Source organism: Cervus canadensis, chromosome X, assembly GCF_019320065.1.
Source record: "Cervus canadensis isolate Bull #8, Minnesota chromosome X, ASM1932006v1, whole genome shotgun sequence".
Taxonomy (NCBI): Eukaryota; Metazoa; Chordata; class Mammalia; order Artiodactyla; family Cervidae; genus Cervus; species Cervus canadensis.
Window position 1 is genome coordinate 49,894,433 of NC_057419.1, and position 20,358 is coordinate 49,914,790.

A 20,358-nucleotide genomic window follows, 5' to 3' on the forward strand; every position below is an offset into this window, starting at 1 on the left:
GGCTTCCATTAACTCTTCCACCACCACTGTTCATAAGGTGGTGGTGGTGGTTTAGTTGCTAAATTGTGTCTGACTCTTGTGATCCCATGGACTGTAGCCTGCTAGGCTCCTCTGTCCATGGGCTTTCCCAGGCAAGAATACTGGAGCAGGTTGCCATTTCCTTCTTCAGGGGATCTTCCCAACCCAGGAATTGAACCCAGGTCTACTGCATTGTAGGCAGATTCTTTATCAACTGAGCTATGAGGGAAGTCACTCATATGGTAGGACCTTGAATTTGGTCATTTGTTTACTAACCAACCATCAATGACTCTCTTGTCAAAAGCTAAAATCCAGGCCCCTGTTAACATTTCTACTACCTTTCAGCCAATTTTCAACCCTTCCAGTATTGCTCTAGTCTGACTGGTAATCTAGAGCTCTGATAATTCTTCTACCATCAATTCCTTCCTAGTATCATTTAGCATTCAGCCTTCAATGAACTATTCCTCTATTAAAGTCTCCCTGATCTGGAGCTGGAACCCAGGCCTGGCAATTTTTCCACCATCAATGCATAGTAAGAGTGATCTCAAACTCAACCTCTGTGAACCTTTCCAACATTAATGAGCTTGATAAAGTCCATCTGATAAAGACCACAAGTGTCACATCCATAGTCAGACAGAAATTTTTTTTGACAGTGCCCCCATGGCTTATGGGATCTCAGTTCCCCAATCACGAGTTGAACCTGGGCCATGGCAGTGAAAGCCCAGAACTCCCCAGAAATAGGTTTTAACTTGCTGTAACAAGGGAGACCACACATCACAGGAACTGTGCAGGATCTCACTTAAGGTGGCCAACTTGTTTCAGTTTTCCCAGGACTTTTCTAATTTTAGCACTGAAGTTCCCTTGTTTCAATAAACCCCTCTGTCCTACACACACAGGGATGGTTGATTACCCTAGTCCCACCAAACAAAGGAAGAAATAGTATTACTACAGGATGTTGGGGAAAAGTGGAGTTTAGTTAAAATTTAAATGAAGTATGGGACTTCCCTGGTGGTCCAGTGGTAAAGAACCCCCTTTCCAATGCCGGGGATGTGGGTCTGACCCCTGGTCAGGCAACTAAGATCCTAAATGCTGCAGAGCAGCTGAGCTTGTGTGCCAGAAGTACTGAGCCCACACACTGCAACCACTGAAGCCGAGGTGCCCTAGAGATTGTGCTCTGCAACAAGAGAAGCCACAACAGTGAGAAGCGCAAGTACTGCAACTAGAGAGTAGCCCCTACTCTATGCAACTGGAGAAAGCCCATGTACAGCAAGGAAGACCTAGCACAGCCAAAATAAAGAAATAAAAGAGAAAAAAAAAAGATGTGACACTTCAGATGCCCCTTATTTGAATCTCTGAACCTGGGTTGGAAATCAATTCTGCTTTTCTGTGTCAAAGTAGCTTGGCTCCTCCAGGAAAGAGTGGGACATTTTATTCTTACTGACATAATTTCAATTAATAAAGTTCCTGATGTTAGAGAACAAGTTTTCTTAGTAGGGCTGGGACTAGGCTCAGGCAAAAGAGACACTCACTTCAAAGTGTTGCAGGAAGGGGGACCCCTTCCAGGGCCTGAAACTGGACTCTTGTCTAACACTCGGAAATGAACTGTCTGAGGAGACAAATGTGCTGACAAAGCAAGAGATTTTATTGGGAAAGGGCACCCGTGTGGAGAGCAGTAGGATAAGGGAACCCAGGAGAACAGTTTTGTTTAATGGCTTGCAGTCTTGGGTTTTATGGTGATGGGATTAGTTTCCGGGTTGTCCTTAACCAATCATTTTGACTCAGAGTCCTTCCTGGTGCTGCATGCCTTGTTCAGCCAAGATGGATGCCAGAGAGGATTCTGGGAGGTGGTTGGACAGGTGGTGTCTCCTTTTGACCTTTCCCGTACTCTTCTGGTTGGTGGAGCCTTATTAGTTCCCTGTTCCTTACCAGGACCTCCTGTCGTAAAACAACTCATGCAAATAGTTACTATGGTGCCTGGCCAGGGTGGGCGGTTTCAATCAGTGTACTTTCCCTAACAAAAGTACAAAAGTTAAGGGGGAACCCAAAACTCAGTAATCAAAACAACATTTTAATGCAATATTTTCAAAAGTCAAAATACAAGAACACTGATTAAATCATTATTTGTTAGGGAAATTAAAATGGAGGTTGTCTTGTTCAGGTATCAGAATCAGGGGAGCAGGCCTCTGACTGAATTCTGACCCTGCCTAGACTTCATGCCTGCCTGCAAGCACACCAATTGTTACCAGCAAGAAGTGGCACTTTAGATAAGAAAGGGAGTAGGTCTTGGAATTTCTTAAGCTGCTGGGGACCTTGCTACTCTCCTGAGGTCTAATTTTATGACTCAAAAGGTGAAACAAACAGCATTATAAAAATTAAAGAAAAAAACCAGAGCTGCATTTTTGCCAGCAAATGGATGATGATATCAGTTTGTGGCCTGCGATTATATTGGGGAGCCTCCAAAGCTGCAGTGTGAAGTCTCACTCATGGAGTGGACTCTCTGCCCAGGGCCCTTTCTCAATTGGGACTCCAGATTGCTGTCATTTGGGACTTTCTAGCGCTGGTCAAGTCTGGATGTAAGTGTCAGACCAATTTGGCCATGTAGATGCTGTTGCTTTTCTCTATTGTTTCTATTTCTTTGGATGCTTCTAATGACTGTATATTGAAATTAAGTTAAATAGTCTTCTATCAAAAATTGAAATTGTTTATGTATGTATAACAAGTGGTTTCTTTTGTTAATGAATCCTTCAAACCTAAAAGGAAAATAAAACTTTCAGTAAAGCATTAATAGAGAAGAATCCCGATCACATAGGTGTTGGTAGAGTTAAGAAAAGCTCAGCTTTGACATCAGTTCAGAGAGGCATTGATGGTGGAAGTAAACAGGGTCTAGGATTTGAGATGTTGACCAGAAATCACAGCAATAATAAGTTTTGGAAATTTATGTAGAGGTGTGTGTGTTACAGCAATGTTCTCACATTTGCCATCCTGTCTCCATCCAGTTCATAACTACTCCAGATTATTGAGCTGAGGCCCAGAGAGAAGAAATGAATGTCCTTAGGGTACTCAGCAATCCATACCCACACTTAGCCAGGGTCTACCTGCTGGGTTTGAAACACCTTCAGAAGGGAAAAGAGCTCTTTACCTCTTGTCAGAGTAGATTCCCTGCAGGAGGGTATACTAGGACTGGGTTTTAAAGAATGTGCATAGGAATTCAGAGGTGAAGAACACCCAGAATTTTCTTCTGTCCCAAGAAACAGCAGCAGCTCCTGAATTTCCACATAAGAGAGGCTAACCTGGTTGATAGCAGATGTTGGGGGCGCATCTTAGAGATTCATTTTCATTGAAAGTGTGCTTATAAAAAAAAAAAAAGAAAGTGTGCTTATAACTTTTCTAAATGTCTTTCTATTGATAATTTTCTGAAAAACATTAGTTATCTATATCAAAGACTAGTAATATTATTCCTAGCTACAACCATTTTTGTGGGGTAATGAAAATTGAAGGGATCAAACACTTCTTGATATCAATTCCACAATACGTTAAAAGGAGACTGTACCACCTTGACTCCTCCTCTCTCTTCTACAGTGGTATTGCCCAGGAGGGGACCTGACTTTCCCCCCTCTTACCAGTGGTATCCTCAAGGAGGGGATTGTACCACCCTGACTCCTTCTCTCGTCCAGTGATATCTCCCAAGAGGAAACTGTGATCCTGCCTTTCTTCCCCCTTCTTAGTGGTACCTCCCTGGAAGATCTGGACACATCTCCCTTTCCCCTGGGATGCAGTTTGGAACTTCTGCTTCTGTAAACTTTGCACAGACCTATAGAACCCAGTTCCAAAAGCCAGTTTCTCCTGAAACCTGGCCTTCAGAAAGTTTCTACGCATGAGCGACGCCCCCCGCCATCGTCCTCTATGGAACAGCCCGCTGTACGGAATGGACGCTAAGATGGCGGCCCTCATAGTGGAACACCTCGGCGCAGCCATGTTCCTCGCCCGTCACCGCAGCTCTTGGTTCAAGTCTCTGCAGATCTCTAACTGCACATTGTTCAGAGTGAGTTGACCACAGTCTTAGAGCTCTTGTTTGATTGTGTGCGAAATTAACACCCCCAGAAGGGGCAGTGGCAGAGGTGAGGACAGGAAACGGAAGTGGCCCTCCGACTGTTTTAAGTCTTGTTGGCGCGCGGCACTAAAGTGAGTGAGTACACGAGGGTTTGTGGCGCAATCACTGACAGTCATCAGTGATTTTGAGGTGATGGCTTTGTTGGCTCTGGGGAGTTGCAGACTGTCAGTTTGTGGGGTCAGTTGGTGGGGAATTAAAGAGTCTGATGAATGAGAATCTAGCAGGTCAGGGATGGAGGCTTCTTAGGTAGTCAGTTTTTAGATTCCTTGCTGCATCTTGTTGTCAAGTCCTAATAGTGCATGTGTGTTTAGATGTTTTCCTTAGTCTCCCCAGAGATTTGCTAGTTTTATTAGCGCTTCCCAAGAACCACCTTTTGGTATTGTTGATCCTCCCTGATGTACCTCTGTTTTCAGTTTCCGTAATTCCTTCTAATTGTACTATTTTCTCTTTTATCTAACTTCTTAAATTGGTTGTTAATTCATTAATGTTCAACCTTTCTTTGTTAAAAAACATTTAAGAGCATGAATTTCCCTTTTAAGAATCTCTTTAGCTGCATTCTGCAAAGTGTTCTAGACAACATCTTATTATTATTGAGCTTTATGTTTAATTTTTCTTTTTCATTTATTCTTTGTTATAATGCTTTTGGGAGGGTTGACATTGTAATTAAATCTTTTCATCCATTTTAATTAAATCTTTTTGTCTGTGACTATATCAGTTTTTTTAATTTAAAAATTTTAAAATATAGCTCCTGTTTATTTTACATACTTTTATATTTTTCTTATTATTAATGTTTTTTTCTGTTTTCTTGTGATTATTGTTATTAAACAGAAAAAAACTATCTGCTCTTATAATTTTATCTTGTATCCAGTCCTGTATCAAATTACCCTATGAATTCTGGTAGAGTCTGGTAGGTTTTCTATGTATAAAATCATATCACTGACAAAGAGAGCTATATTTTCATTTCTTTGCAATATTTATTCTGATTATTTCATCTTTCGTGTGTGCTAGAGTCAGGAAAATTTTGAATTGTATTGGCCATCCCTATCTTTTTACTAATTTTAATGGCAGTTGCTTCATCATTTTACTTTTTAGCATAGTATTTCAGAGCTATTTTTTTGTAAATGATTTTTGTGATATTTAAGTGATTTGCTTCTTCCCTAATTGTGAGTTTTTATTAGTAATGACTGCTGACTTGTGTCAAATGCCTTTTTCTTGGTGTAAGTTAAAAGCAGTGTGTTTCCTCCCCCTCTAATTTGTTGATTTAATAAATATTACTAATGTTGAACCATCTTCTAGAAAGAACAGGCTGAGAACTTCCCTGTAGAATATTTTTTAATTTATTTTTATTTATTTGGCTGCTTCAGGTCTTAGTTGTGGCACACAGGATCTTTGTTGTGTCACGTGGGCATGGGTGCCAGCTCAGTACTTGCAGTGCATGGGCTTAGTTGCTCCAGGGTATGTTGGATCTTAGTTCCCTGACCAGGGATCAAACCTGTGTCCTCTGCATTGGCAGGCAGATTCTTAAACACTGGACCACCAGGGAAGTCCCCTTGTAGAAGAATTTAAGAGAGATTTTTCACCCAGAATGGCGAAATAATTAAAGTAGGCAAAAGAGATCCCTTTCATTTAGATTACCAAGTTTCCAGGTTTTCTGCTTCCACAGTCACCCACCAGGACCCCATGGACAAGTCCTTCCTCTGCCTATCTCATGGGACTTCAGCACCATTCACTTGCCTCAGGTCTACCTTCTCCTCAAACCCAGATCTGCCTTGAACCTGGAATTGAGGGATAGGCTTGTCGGGTAAAATGTGAAGCACCCCTTTGAGCTCATTAATTTGACTCCAAGTATCATAATTATTTCCATAATCTGCCCTGAATAATGCTCAGAGAGGGAATTGCTGAAATTTGTGGGGTGAATGTGGAATGACATTGATGACATGGATACTGTCCTTTTAGGATTTGTTGGTATCTCTATGGAGCTGTTGAGCTTTCCCCTTAATGGAGGCTGCAGGATCTTCCATTTATTTTGACTGCAGCCCATATACATACACCTCTCCAGCTTTGGAAGGTGGACTGGTATCCAGAGTGAACATGCCAGCTAATGGGAAATCACCCCAGAGGTTTCCTGCCCTGGTTCCAGGACAACCTGGTGGATCGTTTGAGGTAAGTAAGAGGCGCCTACTTTTCCCATTTTTCTCTTTTTTAAATTTTTTAGACAAAATTTTTTTACTTTAGACAGATTTTATTTTTTTTTTCATTTATTTTTATTAGTTGGAGGCTAATTACTTTACAATATTGTAGTGGGTTTTGTCATACATTGACGTGAATCAGCCATGGATTTACATGTATTCCCCATCCCGATCCCCCCTCCCACCTCCCTCTCTACCCAATCCCTCTGGGTCTTCCCAGTGCACCAGGCCCGAGCACTTGTCTCATGCATCCAACCTGGGCTGGTGATCTGTTTCACTATAGATAATACACATGTTTCGATGCTGTTCTCTCGAAATATCCCACCCTCGCCTTCTCCCACAGAGTCCAAAAGTCTGTTCTGTACATCTGTGTCTCTTTTTCTGTTTTGCATATAGGGTTAGCATTGCCATCTTTCTAAATTCCATATATATGTGTTAGTATACTGTAATGTTCTTTATCTTTCTGGCTTACTTCACTCTGTAAAATAGGCTCCAGTTTCATCCATCTCATTAGAACTGATTCAAATGAATTCTTTTTAATGGCTGAGTAATATTCCATGGTGTATATGTACCACAGCTTCCTTACCCATTCGTTTGCTGATGGGCATCTAGGTTGCTTCCATGTCCTGGCTATTATAAACAGTGCTGCGATGAACATTGGGGTGCACGTGTCTCTTTCAGATCTGGTACCCTCGGTGTGTATGCCCAGAAGTGGGATTGCTGGGTCATATGGCAGTTCTATTTCCAGTTTTTTAAGAAATCTCCACACTGTTCTCCATAGCGGCTGTACTAGTTTGCATTCCCACCAACAGTGTAAGAGGGTTCCCTTTTCTCCACACCCTCTCCAGCATTTATTGCTTGTAGACTTTTGGATAGCAGCCATCCTGACTGGCGTGTAATGGTACCTCATTGTGGTTTTGATTTGCATTTCTCTGATAATGAGTGATGTTGAGCATCTTTTCATGTGTTTGTTAGCCATCTGTATGTCTTCTTTGGAGAAATGTCTGTTTAGTTCTTTGGTCCATTTTTTGATTGGGTCATTTCTTTTTCTGGAATTGAGCTTCAGGAGTTGCTTGTATATTTTTGAGATTAGTCCTTTGTCTGTTGCTTCATTTGCTATTATTTTCTCCCAATCTGAGGGCTGTCTTTTCACCTTGCTTATAGTTTCCTTTGTTGTGCAAAAGCTTTTAAGTTTCATTAGGTCCCATTTGTTTAGTTTTGCTTTTATTTCCAATATTCTGGGAGGTGGGTCATAGAGGATCCTGCTGTGATTTATGTTGGAGAGGGTTTTGCCTATGTTCTCCTCTAGGAGTTTTATACTTTCTGGTCTTACATTTAGATCTTTAATCCATTTTGAGTTTATTTTTGTGTATGGTGTTAGAAAGTGTTCTAGTTTCATTCTTTTACAAGTGGCTGACCAGTTTTCCCAGCACCACTTGTTAAAGAGATTGTCTTTTTTCCATTGTATATCCTTGCCTCCTTTGTCGAAGATAAGGTGTCCATAGGTTCGTGGATTTATCTCTGGGCTTTCTATTCTGTTCCATTGATCTATATTTCTTTCTTTGTGCCAGTACCATACTGTTTAGACATACTTTAATTTTGAGATAATTGTAGAAAAGGCAGAGGAACCAGAGATCAAGTTGCCAACATCCGTTGGATCATCAAAAAAGCAAGAGAGTTCCAGAAAAACATCTGCTTCTGCTTTATTGACTATGCCAAAGCCTTTGACTGTGTGGATCACAGCAAACTGTGGAAACTTCTGAAAGAGATGGGAATACCAGATCACTTGACTTGCCTCCTGAGAAATCTGTATGCAGGTCAAGAAGCAACAGTTAGAGCTGGACATGGAAAAACAGGCTGGTTCCAAATCAGGAAAGGAGTATGTCAAGGCTGTATATTGTCACCCTGCTTATTTAATTTCTATGCAGAGTACATCATGAGAAATGCTGGACTGGATGAAGCACAAGCTGGAATCAAGATTGCCTGGAGAAATATCAATAACCGCTAATATGCAGATGACACCATACTTATGGCAGAAAGCGAAGAAGAACTAAAGAGCCTCTTGATGAACGTGAGGAGAGTGAAAAGGTTGGCTTAAAACTCAACATTCAGAAAACTAAGATCATGGCATCTGGTCCTATCACTTTGTGGCAAATAGATGGGGAAACAATGGACACAATGACAGACTTTACTTTTTTGGACTCCAAAATCACTGTAGATGGTGACTGCAGCCATGAAATTAAAAGACGCTTACTCCTTGGAAGGAAAGTTATGACCAACCTAGACAGCATATTAAAAAGCAGAGACATTGCTTTACGGACAAAGGTCCGTATAGTCAAAGCTATGGTTTTTCCAGTAGTCATGTATGGATGTGAGAGTTGGACCATAAAGTAAGCTGAGCACTGAGGAACTGATGCTTTTGAACTGTGGTGTTGGAGAAGACTCTTGAGCATCCCTTGGACTCCAAGGAGATTAAGCCAGTCAATCCTAAAGGACATCAGTCCTGAATATTCATTGGAAGGACTGATGCTGAAGCTGAAACCCCAATACTTTGGCCACCTCATGCGAAGAGTTGACTCACTGGAAAAGACCCTGATACTGGGAAAGATTGAAGATGGGAAGGAGAAGCGGATGACAGAGGATGAGATGGTTGGATGGCATCACCGACTCAATGGACGTGAGTTTGAGTAAGCTCCAGGAGTTGGTGATGGTCAGAGAAGCCTGGTGTGCTGCAGTCCATGGGGTCGCAAAGAGTTGGACCTGACTGAGCGACTGAAGTGAACTGTAGATTCAATTTACCCAGTTTCCCCCATCATAACATCTTGTAAAATCTTGGTACAATATCACAACCAGGATATTGACATAGAACATTTCCATCCTGTTGCACTTTAATAGCCATGCCCATTTCCCTTCTCCTGCTCTCCCTCCTTAACCCCTGGCAACCCATAATCTGTGCTCCAGTTCTATAGTTTTGTTATTTCAAGTGTTATATAAATAGAATCATACAGTATGTAACCTTTTGGGACTGGCTGTTTTTTATTCAGATAATTCTCTGGAGATTCATCCAGATTGTTGCATATATGAATAGCTTGTTCCTTTTTATTGCTGAATAACATTCAGTGGTATGGATTTATTGCAGTTTGCTTAACCAGTCAATAGTTGAAGGATATCTTGGTTATTTCCAGTTTTTGGCTGTTACAAATAAGGATGCTATGATTGTGTAAGGTTTTTGTATCAGATGAATGAACGTGAGTGCCATTGCTGGATTATATGCTAAGAGTGTTAAAGTAATTAAGTGACCTAATTTTTAGTACAGTTTTAGATTTACAAAATAATTGAGGTGATAGCATTAGTGTGGTACATTTGTTAAATAAACCAATGTTGATATGTTATTATTCAACAGTTTACAGTATGGGTCACTCTTTGTGTTGCATATTCTATTCAGTTCAGTTCAGTCGCTCAGTTGTGTCCGACTCTTTTCTACCCCATGAATCGCAGCACGCCAGGCCTCCCTGTCCATCACCAATTCCTGGAGTTTACTCAGACTCATGTCCATCGAGTTGGTGATGCCATCCAGCCATCTCATCCTCTGTCGCCCCCTTCTCCTTCTGCCCCCAATCCCTCCCAGCATCAGGGTCTTTTCCAGTGAGTCAACTCTTCGCATGAGGTGGCCAAAGTATTGGAGTTTCAGCTTCAGCATCAGTCCTTCCAATGAACACCCAGGACTGATCTCCTTTAGGATGGACTGGTTGGATCTCCTTGCAGTCCAAGGGGCTCTCAAGAGTCTTCTCCAGCACCACAGTTAAAAGCATCAATTTTTCGGTGCTTAGCTTTCTTCACAGTCCAGCTCTTAAGGACATGTTTCCATCATTACAGTTCATACACGACAGTTTCATCTGTGCTTAGCTATTCATCTTTCCTCTCCCTCTGCCTGAAACTCTGGTTATCACTGACTTTTTTTTACTGTCTCCATAGTTTTGCCATTTCTAAAATGTCATGTATTTGGAATTGTATTGTCTGTGGCCTTTTCAGATTGGCTTCTTTCACTTAGCAATTTGCATTTAAGGTTCCTCCATTTTTTTTTATCACTGAATAATATTCCATTGGAGGGATGTACCACAATTTGCTTACCCATTCACCTATTGAAGGACATCTTGGTTGTTCCCAGTTTCGGGTGATAATGAATAAAGCTGCTAAAACATGTATGTACAGAAGTTTTCAGTTCATTTGGGTAAATAACTCAGAGTGCAGTTGTAGGTCATATGATAAGACTTTGTAAGAAGCTGCCAAACTGTCTTCAAAGTTTTTCACCATTTTCATTTTTACCAATAATAAATGAACATTCTTGTTGTTACACATCTTTGCCAGCTTTTGGTATTATCAGTTTTTTGGATTTTAACCATTCTAATAAATGTGTAGTTGTAACTCATTGTTTTAATTTGAAATTCCCTAATGAAAAATGATGTTGAACATGGTTTTACATGTTTATTTCACATCTGTATATCTTCTTTGGTCAAGTGTCTATTCACATCTTTTGCATATTTTTAATGGGATTGTATGTTTTCTTATTGTTGATTTTAGAAGTTCTTTGTATTGATATATTTTAAATACAAGTCCTTTATCAGATATGTGTTTTGCAAATATTTGCTCCTGTTCTGGGCATGTCTCTATTCTCTTAACAGTGCCTTTTAAAGAGCAGAATTTTTTAATTTTAGTAAAGTCCAACTTGTCAGTTTTTCTTTCATGTAATGTACATTTGGTGTTATATTTTAAAACATTGCCAAACCCAAAGTCACTTAGACTTTCTCCTGTTATTTGCAGTTTTCTTTCTTTCATTCTTTTTGGCTGCACCATGCAGTTTACAGGATCTCATTTCCCTGACCAGGGATTGAACCTGGGCCACAGCAGTGAAAGCCTGGAGTCCTAACTACTAGGCCACCAGGGAACTCCCTATTTTGCAGAAGTTTTACATTTTTGCATTTTGCAAATAGGTCTAAGATCCATTTAGAGTTAATTTTTGTGAAAGTTGTAAGGACTTGGTCTGGATTTTTTTTGTGTGTGTGTGGATATTGAAGTGTTTCAGTGCCATTTATTGAAAAGTCTATCCTTTCTCCATTGAATTGCCTTTGTTTCTTTGTCAAAGATCAGTAGTCTATTTTTGTGTGGTTCTATTTCCTTGCTCTCTATTTGTTCCATTGATAAATTTGTCTATTTTTACCAATACCACACTTTTACTTATTTATTTTTAAATTGAGGTATAAGTGACTTACAATATTATATTAGTTTCAGATGTACAGCATAATGATTTGATATTTGTATGTACTGTTAAATGATCACCATAAGTCTAGTTGACATCCATCACCATACAGCTTTCAGATATGCAATACAACAATATTATTGTCTATAGTCACCATGCTGTACATTACATCCCCATGACTTATTTATTTTTAGCTGAAAATTTGTGCCTTTTGATGCCCTTCATGCATATTACCCCCTCCTCTCACCTCTGGCAACCACAAACCTGTTCTCTAAATCTATGAGCTTGGTTGTTGTTTTGGTTTTTTTGTTTTAGGTTCCACATATAAGTGAGATCATACACTATTTATCATTCTCTGTCCTACTTATTTCACTTAGCATAATGCCCTCAGAGCCCATCCAAGTTGTTGCAAACAGCAAGATGTCCTTCTTGCTCATGACTGAATAATATTTCTTTGTGTATGTGTATATATCTATATCTATCTCATGTTTTCTTTATCCATTCACCTTTTGGGTGGACACTTAGGTTGCTTCCATATCTTGCCTATTGTAAATAATGCTGCAGTGAACATGGGAGTACAGGTATCTTTTCAAGTTAGTATTTTCATTTTTTTTCAGATAAATACCCAGTAATGGAATTGCTGGATCATATGGTTGTTCCATTTTTAATTTTTTGAAGTATCTCCATACTGTTTCACATAGTGACTGCACCAATTTGCATTCTCACCAATGGTGCACAAGGGTTCTCTTTTCTCTATGTCCTCGCCAACGCTTGTTATTTGTTGTCCTTTTGATAATATTTGGCATCCTAAGAGGTGTGAGGTGACAGCTCACTGTGGTTTTGATTTGCATTTCATTGATGATCAGTGATGTTAAGCATTTTTTCATGTACCTATTGGTCATCTGCATGACTTCTTTGGAAAAATGTCTATTCAGATCCTTTGTCCCTTTTTAAATTGGATTGTTTGTTTTTTGCTATTGAGTTATATGAGTTCTTTATATATTTTGGATATTAACCCCTTATCAGATATGCGATTTGCAAATGTTTTTTCCCATTCAGTAGGTTGCCTTTTCATTTTGTTGATAGTTTCCTTTGCTGTGCAGAAGAATTTTAGTTTGATGTAGTCCCACGTGTTTATTTTTGCTTTTATTACCTTCGCTTTTGGAGTCAGATCCAAAAAAAATCATTGCCAAGACTGATGTCAGAGAGCTTACTGCTCATACATTCTAGTTTTTATGGTTTCAGGTCTTACATTCAACTCTTTAATCCATTTCAAGTTAATTTTTTGTATGGTGTAAGATAGTGCTCTAAAATTTCATTGTTTTGCATGTGGCTGTCCAGTTTTCCTAACACTATTTTTTGGAGATATTGTTCTTTTCCCATTACATATTCTTGGCTTCTTTGTCATGAATTAATTCACCATGTATGTATGGGTTTATTTCTGGGCTCTCTATTCTGTTCTGTTGTTGTTTGTGTCTGTTTTTATACCAGTACCATACTGGTTTTTTTTATTCACTAAATTTATTTATTTAATTTTTATTTTTTAATTGAAGTGCAGTTGATTTACAATATTGTGTTAGTTTCAGGTGTACAGCACAGCGATTCAGTTATATGTGTGTGTGTGTGTATAAATATATATAATTTTTTTCAGATTCTTTCCCCTTATAAGTTATTTCAAAATACTGAGTATAGTTCCCTGTGCTATACAGTAGGCCCTTATTGGTTATCTGTTTTAATCCTAAACTTCTAATTTATCCCTTCCCCTCTTTCCTCTTTGGTAACCATAAGTTTGTTTTCTATGTCTGTGAGTCTGTTTCTGTTTTGTAAATAAGATCATTTGTATCTATTTTTTTTTGCCATGCCACAAGGCTTGGAAGATCTCAGGTCCCCAACCAGGGATTGAACCCAGGCCATGGCAGTGAAAGTGCTGAGTCCTAACCACTAGGCAACCAGGGAACTCCCTGTATCTTTTTTTTTTTCAGATTCCACATATAAGTGATATCATATGATATTTGTCTTTGGCTTACTTAACTTAGTATGATAACCTTTAGGTGCATCCATATTGTTGCAAATGACATTATCTCATTCTTTTTCATGGCTGTGTAATATTCCATTTTATATATACCACATCTTATTTATCCATTCATCTGTCAGTGGATATTTAGTTTGCTTTCATGTCTTGGCTATTGTAAGTAGTGCTGCAGTGAACATTGGGGTGCATGTATCTTTTTGAATTATAGTTTTCTCCCATACTGTTTTTGACTATCATAGCTTTGTAATATACAGTTGACCCTTGAACAACACAGGTTTGAACGGTGTAGGTCCACTTATAAGTGGATTATTTTCAACAGTAAATACTACAGTACTACACAATCCACAATTAGTTGAATCTCTGGAAACAGAGAAACTGGGAGTAAGGGGGAACCAAGTTTACAGTGGACCAACTGTAAATTCTACAGGGATTTTCAACTGCACAGTGCATTGATACTCCAGTCCCTCATTGTTCAAGTGTTTGAAATTGGATACTGTGATGCCTCCAGTGTTGTTCTTCTTTTTCAACATAGCCAGTGTGTTGTAGTACTTATGTCTTGCTTTTTTGATTTTGTTAGATTTATAATTAAGCATTTCATACTTCTGAGTAATTATCAGTGGTTTCATATTTTTTTGCTTTGAAGTCCACATTTTCATTGCTAACATATAAAAATACACTTGGTTTTTGTGTGGTTTTCTGTGCTTCCTATGACCTTGTCATCTGAAAATAGGAAAAGTTTAATTTCTTCCTTTTTATTATGTATGCCTTTTAATTTCTTGCCTTGCACTGGTTAGAACTTCCAGCACTATATTAAATAAGAGTCATGAGAATGGACATTCTTGTCTTGTTCTTGGTCTTCAGTCTTTTACCATGAAGTATTGGGTTGGTCAAAATTTTACTACGGAAAAACTCAAATGGACTTTTTGGCCAACCCAATATAATGTTACCTGTAGTTTTGTTTTAGATGCACTTTATCAAATTGAGGTGGTTTCTCTGTATTTCTATTTCTATTCCGGTTTTTGCAGGAGTGAATGTTGTATTTCTTCAAGTGTTTTTTCTATATTGATTGATATGATCATGTGATTTTTAAAATCCTGTTAAAGGGTGAGGTGGGGAGGGAGATGGGAGGGAGGTTCAAGAGGGAGGGGACATATGTATACCTATGGCTGATTCATGTTGATATTTGGTAGAAACCAACACAATTCTGTAAAGCAATTATCTTTCAATTAAAAGATAAAAAAGTATCTCAAACTTAATAATATATATATATATATAATTATCTTTAATTTAAAAAATCCTGTTAATATGGTGGATTTCATGGATTGGTTTTTGAATATTGAACCTGTCTTGCATCCCTGGAATAAACCCTAGTTGGTCATGATGTATAATTCCTTTAATATATTAATGAATTATATTTGCTAATATTTTGTTAAGAATTGTTGCCTCTATATTCATGAGTGCTATGGGTATGTAGTTTTGTTTTTTGTACTATATTTATCTGATTTTGTAATCAGGGAATGTGTTAGTTTCATGTGGCTGCTGCAACAAATTACCACAAACTTAGTGGCTTAAAACAGTAGGAATTTATCCTCTCATAGTTTTTGAAGGCCAGAAATCCAAAATAAGCATCACTGGGCCCAAATCAAGGTGTCGCAAGGGCTTACTCCCTGCAGAGGCTCTGGGGGATCTGTTCCCTGCCTCTTCTAGCCTTTGGGGGCTGCAACTATCCCTTGGCTTGTGGCTTCATCCCTTCATTTTTCGTGGTCAGCATCCTCAAATCTCTCTCTACTGTCTTCACATCACTGCTTTCTGTGTGCATCAGATCTTCTTTGGCCTCCTTCTCCTAAAGGATATTTGTGATTACATTTAGAAGCCACATGGATAATCCAAGATACTCTCCTTATCTGAAGATTCTTAATCACATCTGCAAAGACCTTTATATTTTTGCCATATAAGGTGATATTGATGGCTTCCAAGGATTAGGATGTGGATATCTTTTGGGGGCCTCTTTTTACCTATTCAAGGAAAATACTTGCTTCATTGAATGATTTTGAAAGAGTTATTTCCTCTTTTGTTTCCTGCAAGAGATTATGTAGTTGTGTTAATTTTTTGTTAAAAATTTGGTAAAATTCTTCAGGGAAACCGTTTGGCCAGAGATACCTCTTTTTGGGGTTGAGTTTCATTTTTTTATTTTTTAAAATTTTTATTGGAGTATAATTGCTTTAAAATGTTGTGTTAGTTTCTGCTGTACAGCAAAGTGAATCAGTTATAAAATACATATCATAGACCCACTATTTGTAGATTCTTTGGTGAGTTTTAAATTATGGATAAATTTTCCTTAATAGTTATAGGGCTAGTCAAATTATCTGTTTCATATTGGATGACTTGTGTTTATTTGTGTTTTTTTTTATGAATTGCTTCATTTCATCTAAGTTATAAGTGCAGAATTATTCATTGTTGTTGTTTAGTCACTAAGTCTTGTCTGACTGTTGCAACTCCATGGACCATAGCCTGCCAGTCTCCTCTGTCCATGAGGTTTCCCAGGCAAGAATACTGGAGTGGGTTGCCATTGCCTTCTCCGGGGACCTTGCCAGATCAGGGGTCAAACCATGTCTCCTGCATTGCAGGAGAAATGCTGAGCATAAATTATCCTCTGATTGGTTAATTAACTCATCTGACCCAAAGTCAAATTACTCAGTGGTATACCAGTTTCTTTGTATGGGCTTAAGCATTTTTGACCAAAATATTTCTAAACAAAGCATGATATCTGAGAGCACAGGGATACTTGGTACATAAAATACTCCATAAGAAAGCTGATGGAAGGTAATTGTGTCAGACCTTTAGATTCTTTTTTTAAAAAATTGAAGTATAGGACGTCCCTGGTGGTGCAGAGGATCAGAATTTGCCTGCAAGTGCAGAGGACATAGGTTTGATCCCTGGTCTGGGAAGATTCCACATGCTGCGTAGCAACTAAGTCCATGTTTCAAAACCACTGAGTTCATTCCCTAGAGCCCACAAGGTGCAACTACTGAGCCTGTGTGCTGCAACTACTGAAGCCCACGTGCCTAGAGCCCGTGCTCTGCAACAAGAGAAGCCACCACAATGAGAAGCCCACATACCACAACGAAGAGTAGTCCCTGCTCACCGCAATGAGAGAAAGCCCACACAAAGCACAGCCAAAAATAAATAAATAAAATTTAAAAATCTATTGTTATAAATAGATAAGTAAAAATTGAAGTTGATTTACAATATTGTGTTAGTTTCTGATGTATAGCAAAGTGATTCAGTTTCACGTATATATATTATATATATATATATACTTTTTCATTACAAGATTGCATTATTATAAGATATTGAATATAGTTTCCTTTGCTATACAGTAGGACCTTGTTTATCTATTTTACATATAAGACCTTTAGATTCTTTAGGCTTCTAACAGTTGATTGCTATATGTAAGGGCTTCACAACCCATTCCTTATTTTATCTCTTGGCTTTTCTGAATTAGACAGTTTTAACCCACATCCACTAAACAGTATTAAAGACACACTTTAAAATAAAGACTAGTTGGAAAACATAAAGTAATCCTACATCCCAGTAGAATTTCAGATGAATTAAATTGTAAGAGAAATGCAATACTTATTGCGCATATTGTACTAGTCTCACACTGTCATGGGGAGTCCATGCACATGGAATTTGCATTCCAAGTGTTTTCATCTTGACCGTCATTGAGTCCTTAATCTTTCTCCCTCCCTTTTTGAGGTCTTCTGTCTGCTTTTCTGACACTCCTTTCTGGCTGGTTCTGTTTTTCTCTGAGTTGCTAGATGGTACACAATTTGAGGGTTCTGATGATGTTATCAAAGAAGTCTGAGCAGGAGGAGCGTTACTGAATAAGAAATTGCTAATCAGTGTCGATGAGACAAAGTATGGATAAAGTACTGTCTCCAGCAGTGTGCAAATGGCTCCAATGGGAGAGTGCATCATAAATGTAGTTGATCTTTTTGACTGTGCAGCAAACAGCCATGCTTTTTCTCCAGGAGCATCCAGAGGGAACTGACTTATAAAGAAAGAAAAGAAGAACCATTAAGAAGACAGAATCGAATTATTGCAGCAGTGTTTCTTTTTCTAGCATAAGTTTTCCCTTTTGAATTCCACTTTTGCCTGTTGTCAGCAACATTCTGTTCAGGATGCCAAAAGACGGTAAGAGAGCTACTGCTTTTTTCGATTCAGACATAGCTTACTTTTTTTCAGGCCCTTATACAAATATGGCCTTCTTTGGGGTCATTTGATAGAGAGGAACTAGCAATGTTTGCAGATGTGGAACATGCATCCTGCATAATCCAAGTGACCTGCTCAGGTGCTGCATTTCTTAGTAGCAGGGGTTGGCAATAGCAGTTCATTTTTTGTTGCCTATGGAATGTCATGTGTGGCTCCTACCCAGGGTAGTCCTAAGAATTTCACCATTCAAGTGGGCCCTTAGATTTTTGTTGGATTTATCAACTAACCTCTGCTGATTGTATGTGTCACTATTGCATTTAAGCCAATCTTAGCTTGATCTTAGTAATTTTCTAATATTATCTAATATTAGATATCTAATATTATCTAATATCTATTTCTAATATTATCATGTTATCATCAGTATAGTATATTATTAAATATACTTGGGACCTGCATCAAGTCCAAATCCCTTCTAAATTATGACAATTGAAGAATGAAGCTGGTGAATTCAAATAACATTTTAGCAGTACAGTAAATGTAAATTAGGACCTTCTCGCATGAAAGCAAACTGCTGTTGACTCTTTTCCTATGTTGAGATAAAGGAAAAAAGCATTTGCAGGATCAGTCACTGAGAACCAGTTTCCTTTAGCTTCAGTATTTTCCTACTGTGAAACCAAATTAGGAACTACCGATGCTATGGTGATACTAATTAATTATTGATGGTCTGCTGTTAGTCTCCTTGAGCCATCCACCTTTTTCATGTGCCACCCAGGGACACACAATAGCAACTACATTTGCTATTTTAGTTACTCCAATTACTAAGGGATGACTGAGTCTTCAACTAAAATAAATGCAAATATGGAGATATACACAGGCGAAAAGGGAGGGTTCTGAGAGCACATGGTAAAATAAATAAACAAAAGAGAGCTTATACGTACGTACTTCACTTTTAGTTTTTGATGGTATATATATATTTTAAAAACCTATTTAAGAATTCACCTGAATTCAAACCATGTAGTCAAAACTATGGTTTTTTCAGTAGTCATGTATGGATGTGAGAGTTGGACTATAAAGAAAGCTGAGCGCCAAAGAATAGATGCTTTCAAACTGTGGTGCTTGAAATCTTGAGAGTCCCTTAGACAGCAAGGAGATCAAACCAGTCAATTCAAAAGGAAATCAACCCTGAATATTCATTGGAAGGACTGATGCTGAAGCTGAAGCTCTAATACTTTGTCCACCCGATGCAGAGCCGACTCATTCGAAAAGACTATGATGCTGGGAGAGACTGAGGGCAGGAGGAAGAGGGGATGACAGAAGATGAGATGGTTGAATGGCATCATCAACTCAACGGACCTGAGTTTGAGCAAACTCCAGGAGATAGTGAAGAACAGTCCATGGGGTTGCAAAGAGTTGGACATGACTGAGTGACTGAACAACAACAAGTTAGAAGTATTCCCCTGTCACATATAATATCCATCTGAGGAATTCGTTTAGATGAAGGAGATGTACTTCACTTAAAATCTATTCAAATATTCCTATTTTCCTGCAAACTTTCACTTTAATTCCATCAACTGTTGTATCCCTGTAGCCTTTGTTGTGGCCCTTGTTAGGACTTGACCAACAGATTTTGAAATCACACTGCATTATTCTTCCATGTCAAAGAGTCCCAGAAAAGTTTCTTCTCTGCCTTCTGACCATTTACCTACATATGTCCATATGGCTTTTGGGTGCCCATCTGGGTGTTGAGCCTGGCTAGAGACTAAGATAAACCATGAGTTCATACTGATAATAAATGATAGAATGAGGGAGACGGGGAAAGCTCTTCTTTAAGGTCCAATGCCAAACAGTATGGAGAAGGAAATGGCAACCTACTCCAGTATTCTTGCCTGGAGAATCCCATGGACAGAGGAGCCTGGTGGACTACAGTTCATGGGGTCACAAAGAGTTGGACACGACTGAGCGACTAAGCACACACGCACTCCAAATAGTAATATGGAACAAATGATGGAGTTAGAAAAATAACTTTTTGCAACCACTGTAGTTAGTAATAACTGAGCCAAGAAAGAATCACTGATGGATGCCAAAGCTATTGGATGAAAGTTTAAGGAGGAACAAAGTATTTACATAGTTTCAAGGTATATTCCTACAGATTACTCACTTATTACATAGGGAAATTGGTAACTTTATAGTGGAGAAACCTGGTAAACACTAACTTAATAGAAACATAAAAATTTTAATTTGAAAAGTCCTCATAATCTCATCTTTTGGAGATAATCAGTCTTAATTCAGTAAATATCCTTCCCCTTCATGGATCACAGCCTTGTTGTGGTGAAGGGGCTGGCATAACTCAGTGAAGCTATGAGCCATGCCATGCAGGGCCACCCAAAATATACGGGTCATTGTGAAGAGTTCTGACAAAACATGGTCCACTGGAGGAGGAAATGGCAAACCACTCCAGTATTCTTCCTGCGAGAACCCCATAAACAGTATGAAAAGGCAAAAAGATATGACACTGGAAGATGAGCTCCCCCCAGGG

General features: G+C 38.7%; 1 protein-coding gene across 2 annotated transcripts in view; it reads left to right on the top strand.

Moving 5' to 3' along the window:
• The first annotated feature begins 3,727 nt into the window (after positions 1-3,727).
• Positions 3,728-20,358, top strand: part of ZNF157 (zinc finger protein 157) — a 29,339-nt gene continuing 12,708 nt past the window's right edge. For both annotated transcript variants that reach the window (XM_043459945.1, XM_043459946.1), the window contains exons 1-2: positions 3,728-4,060; positions 6,086-6,292. In XM_043459945.1, the coding sequence (XP_043315880.1) occupies positions 6,128-6,292 (165 nt within the window). In that variant the 5' untranslated portion in view covers positions 3,728-4,060; positions 6,086-6,127. The remainder of the gene's footprint in view (positions 4,061-6,085; positions 6,293-20,358) is intronic.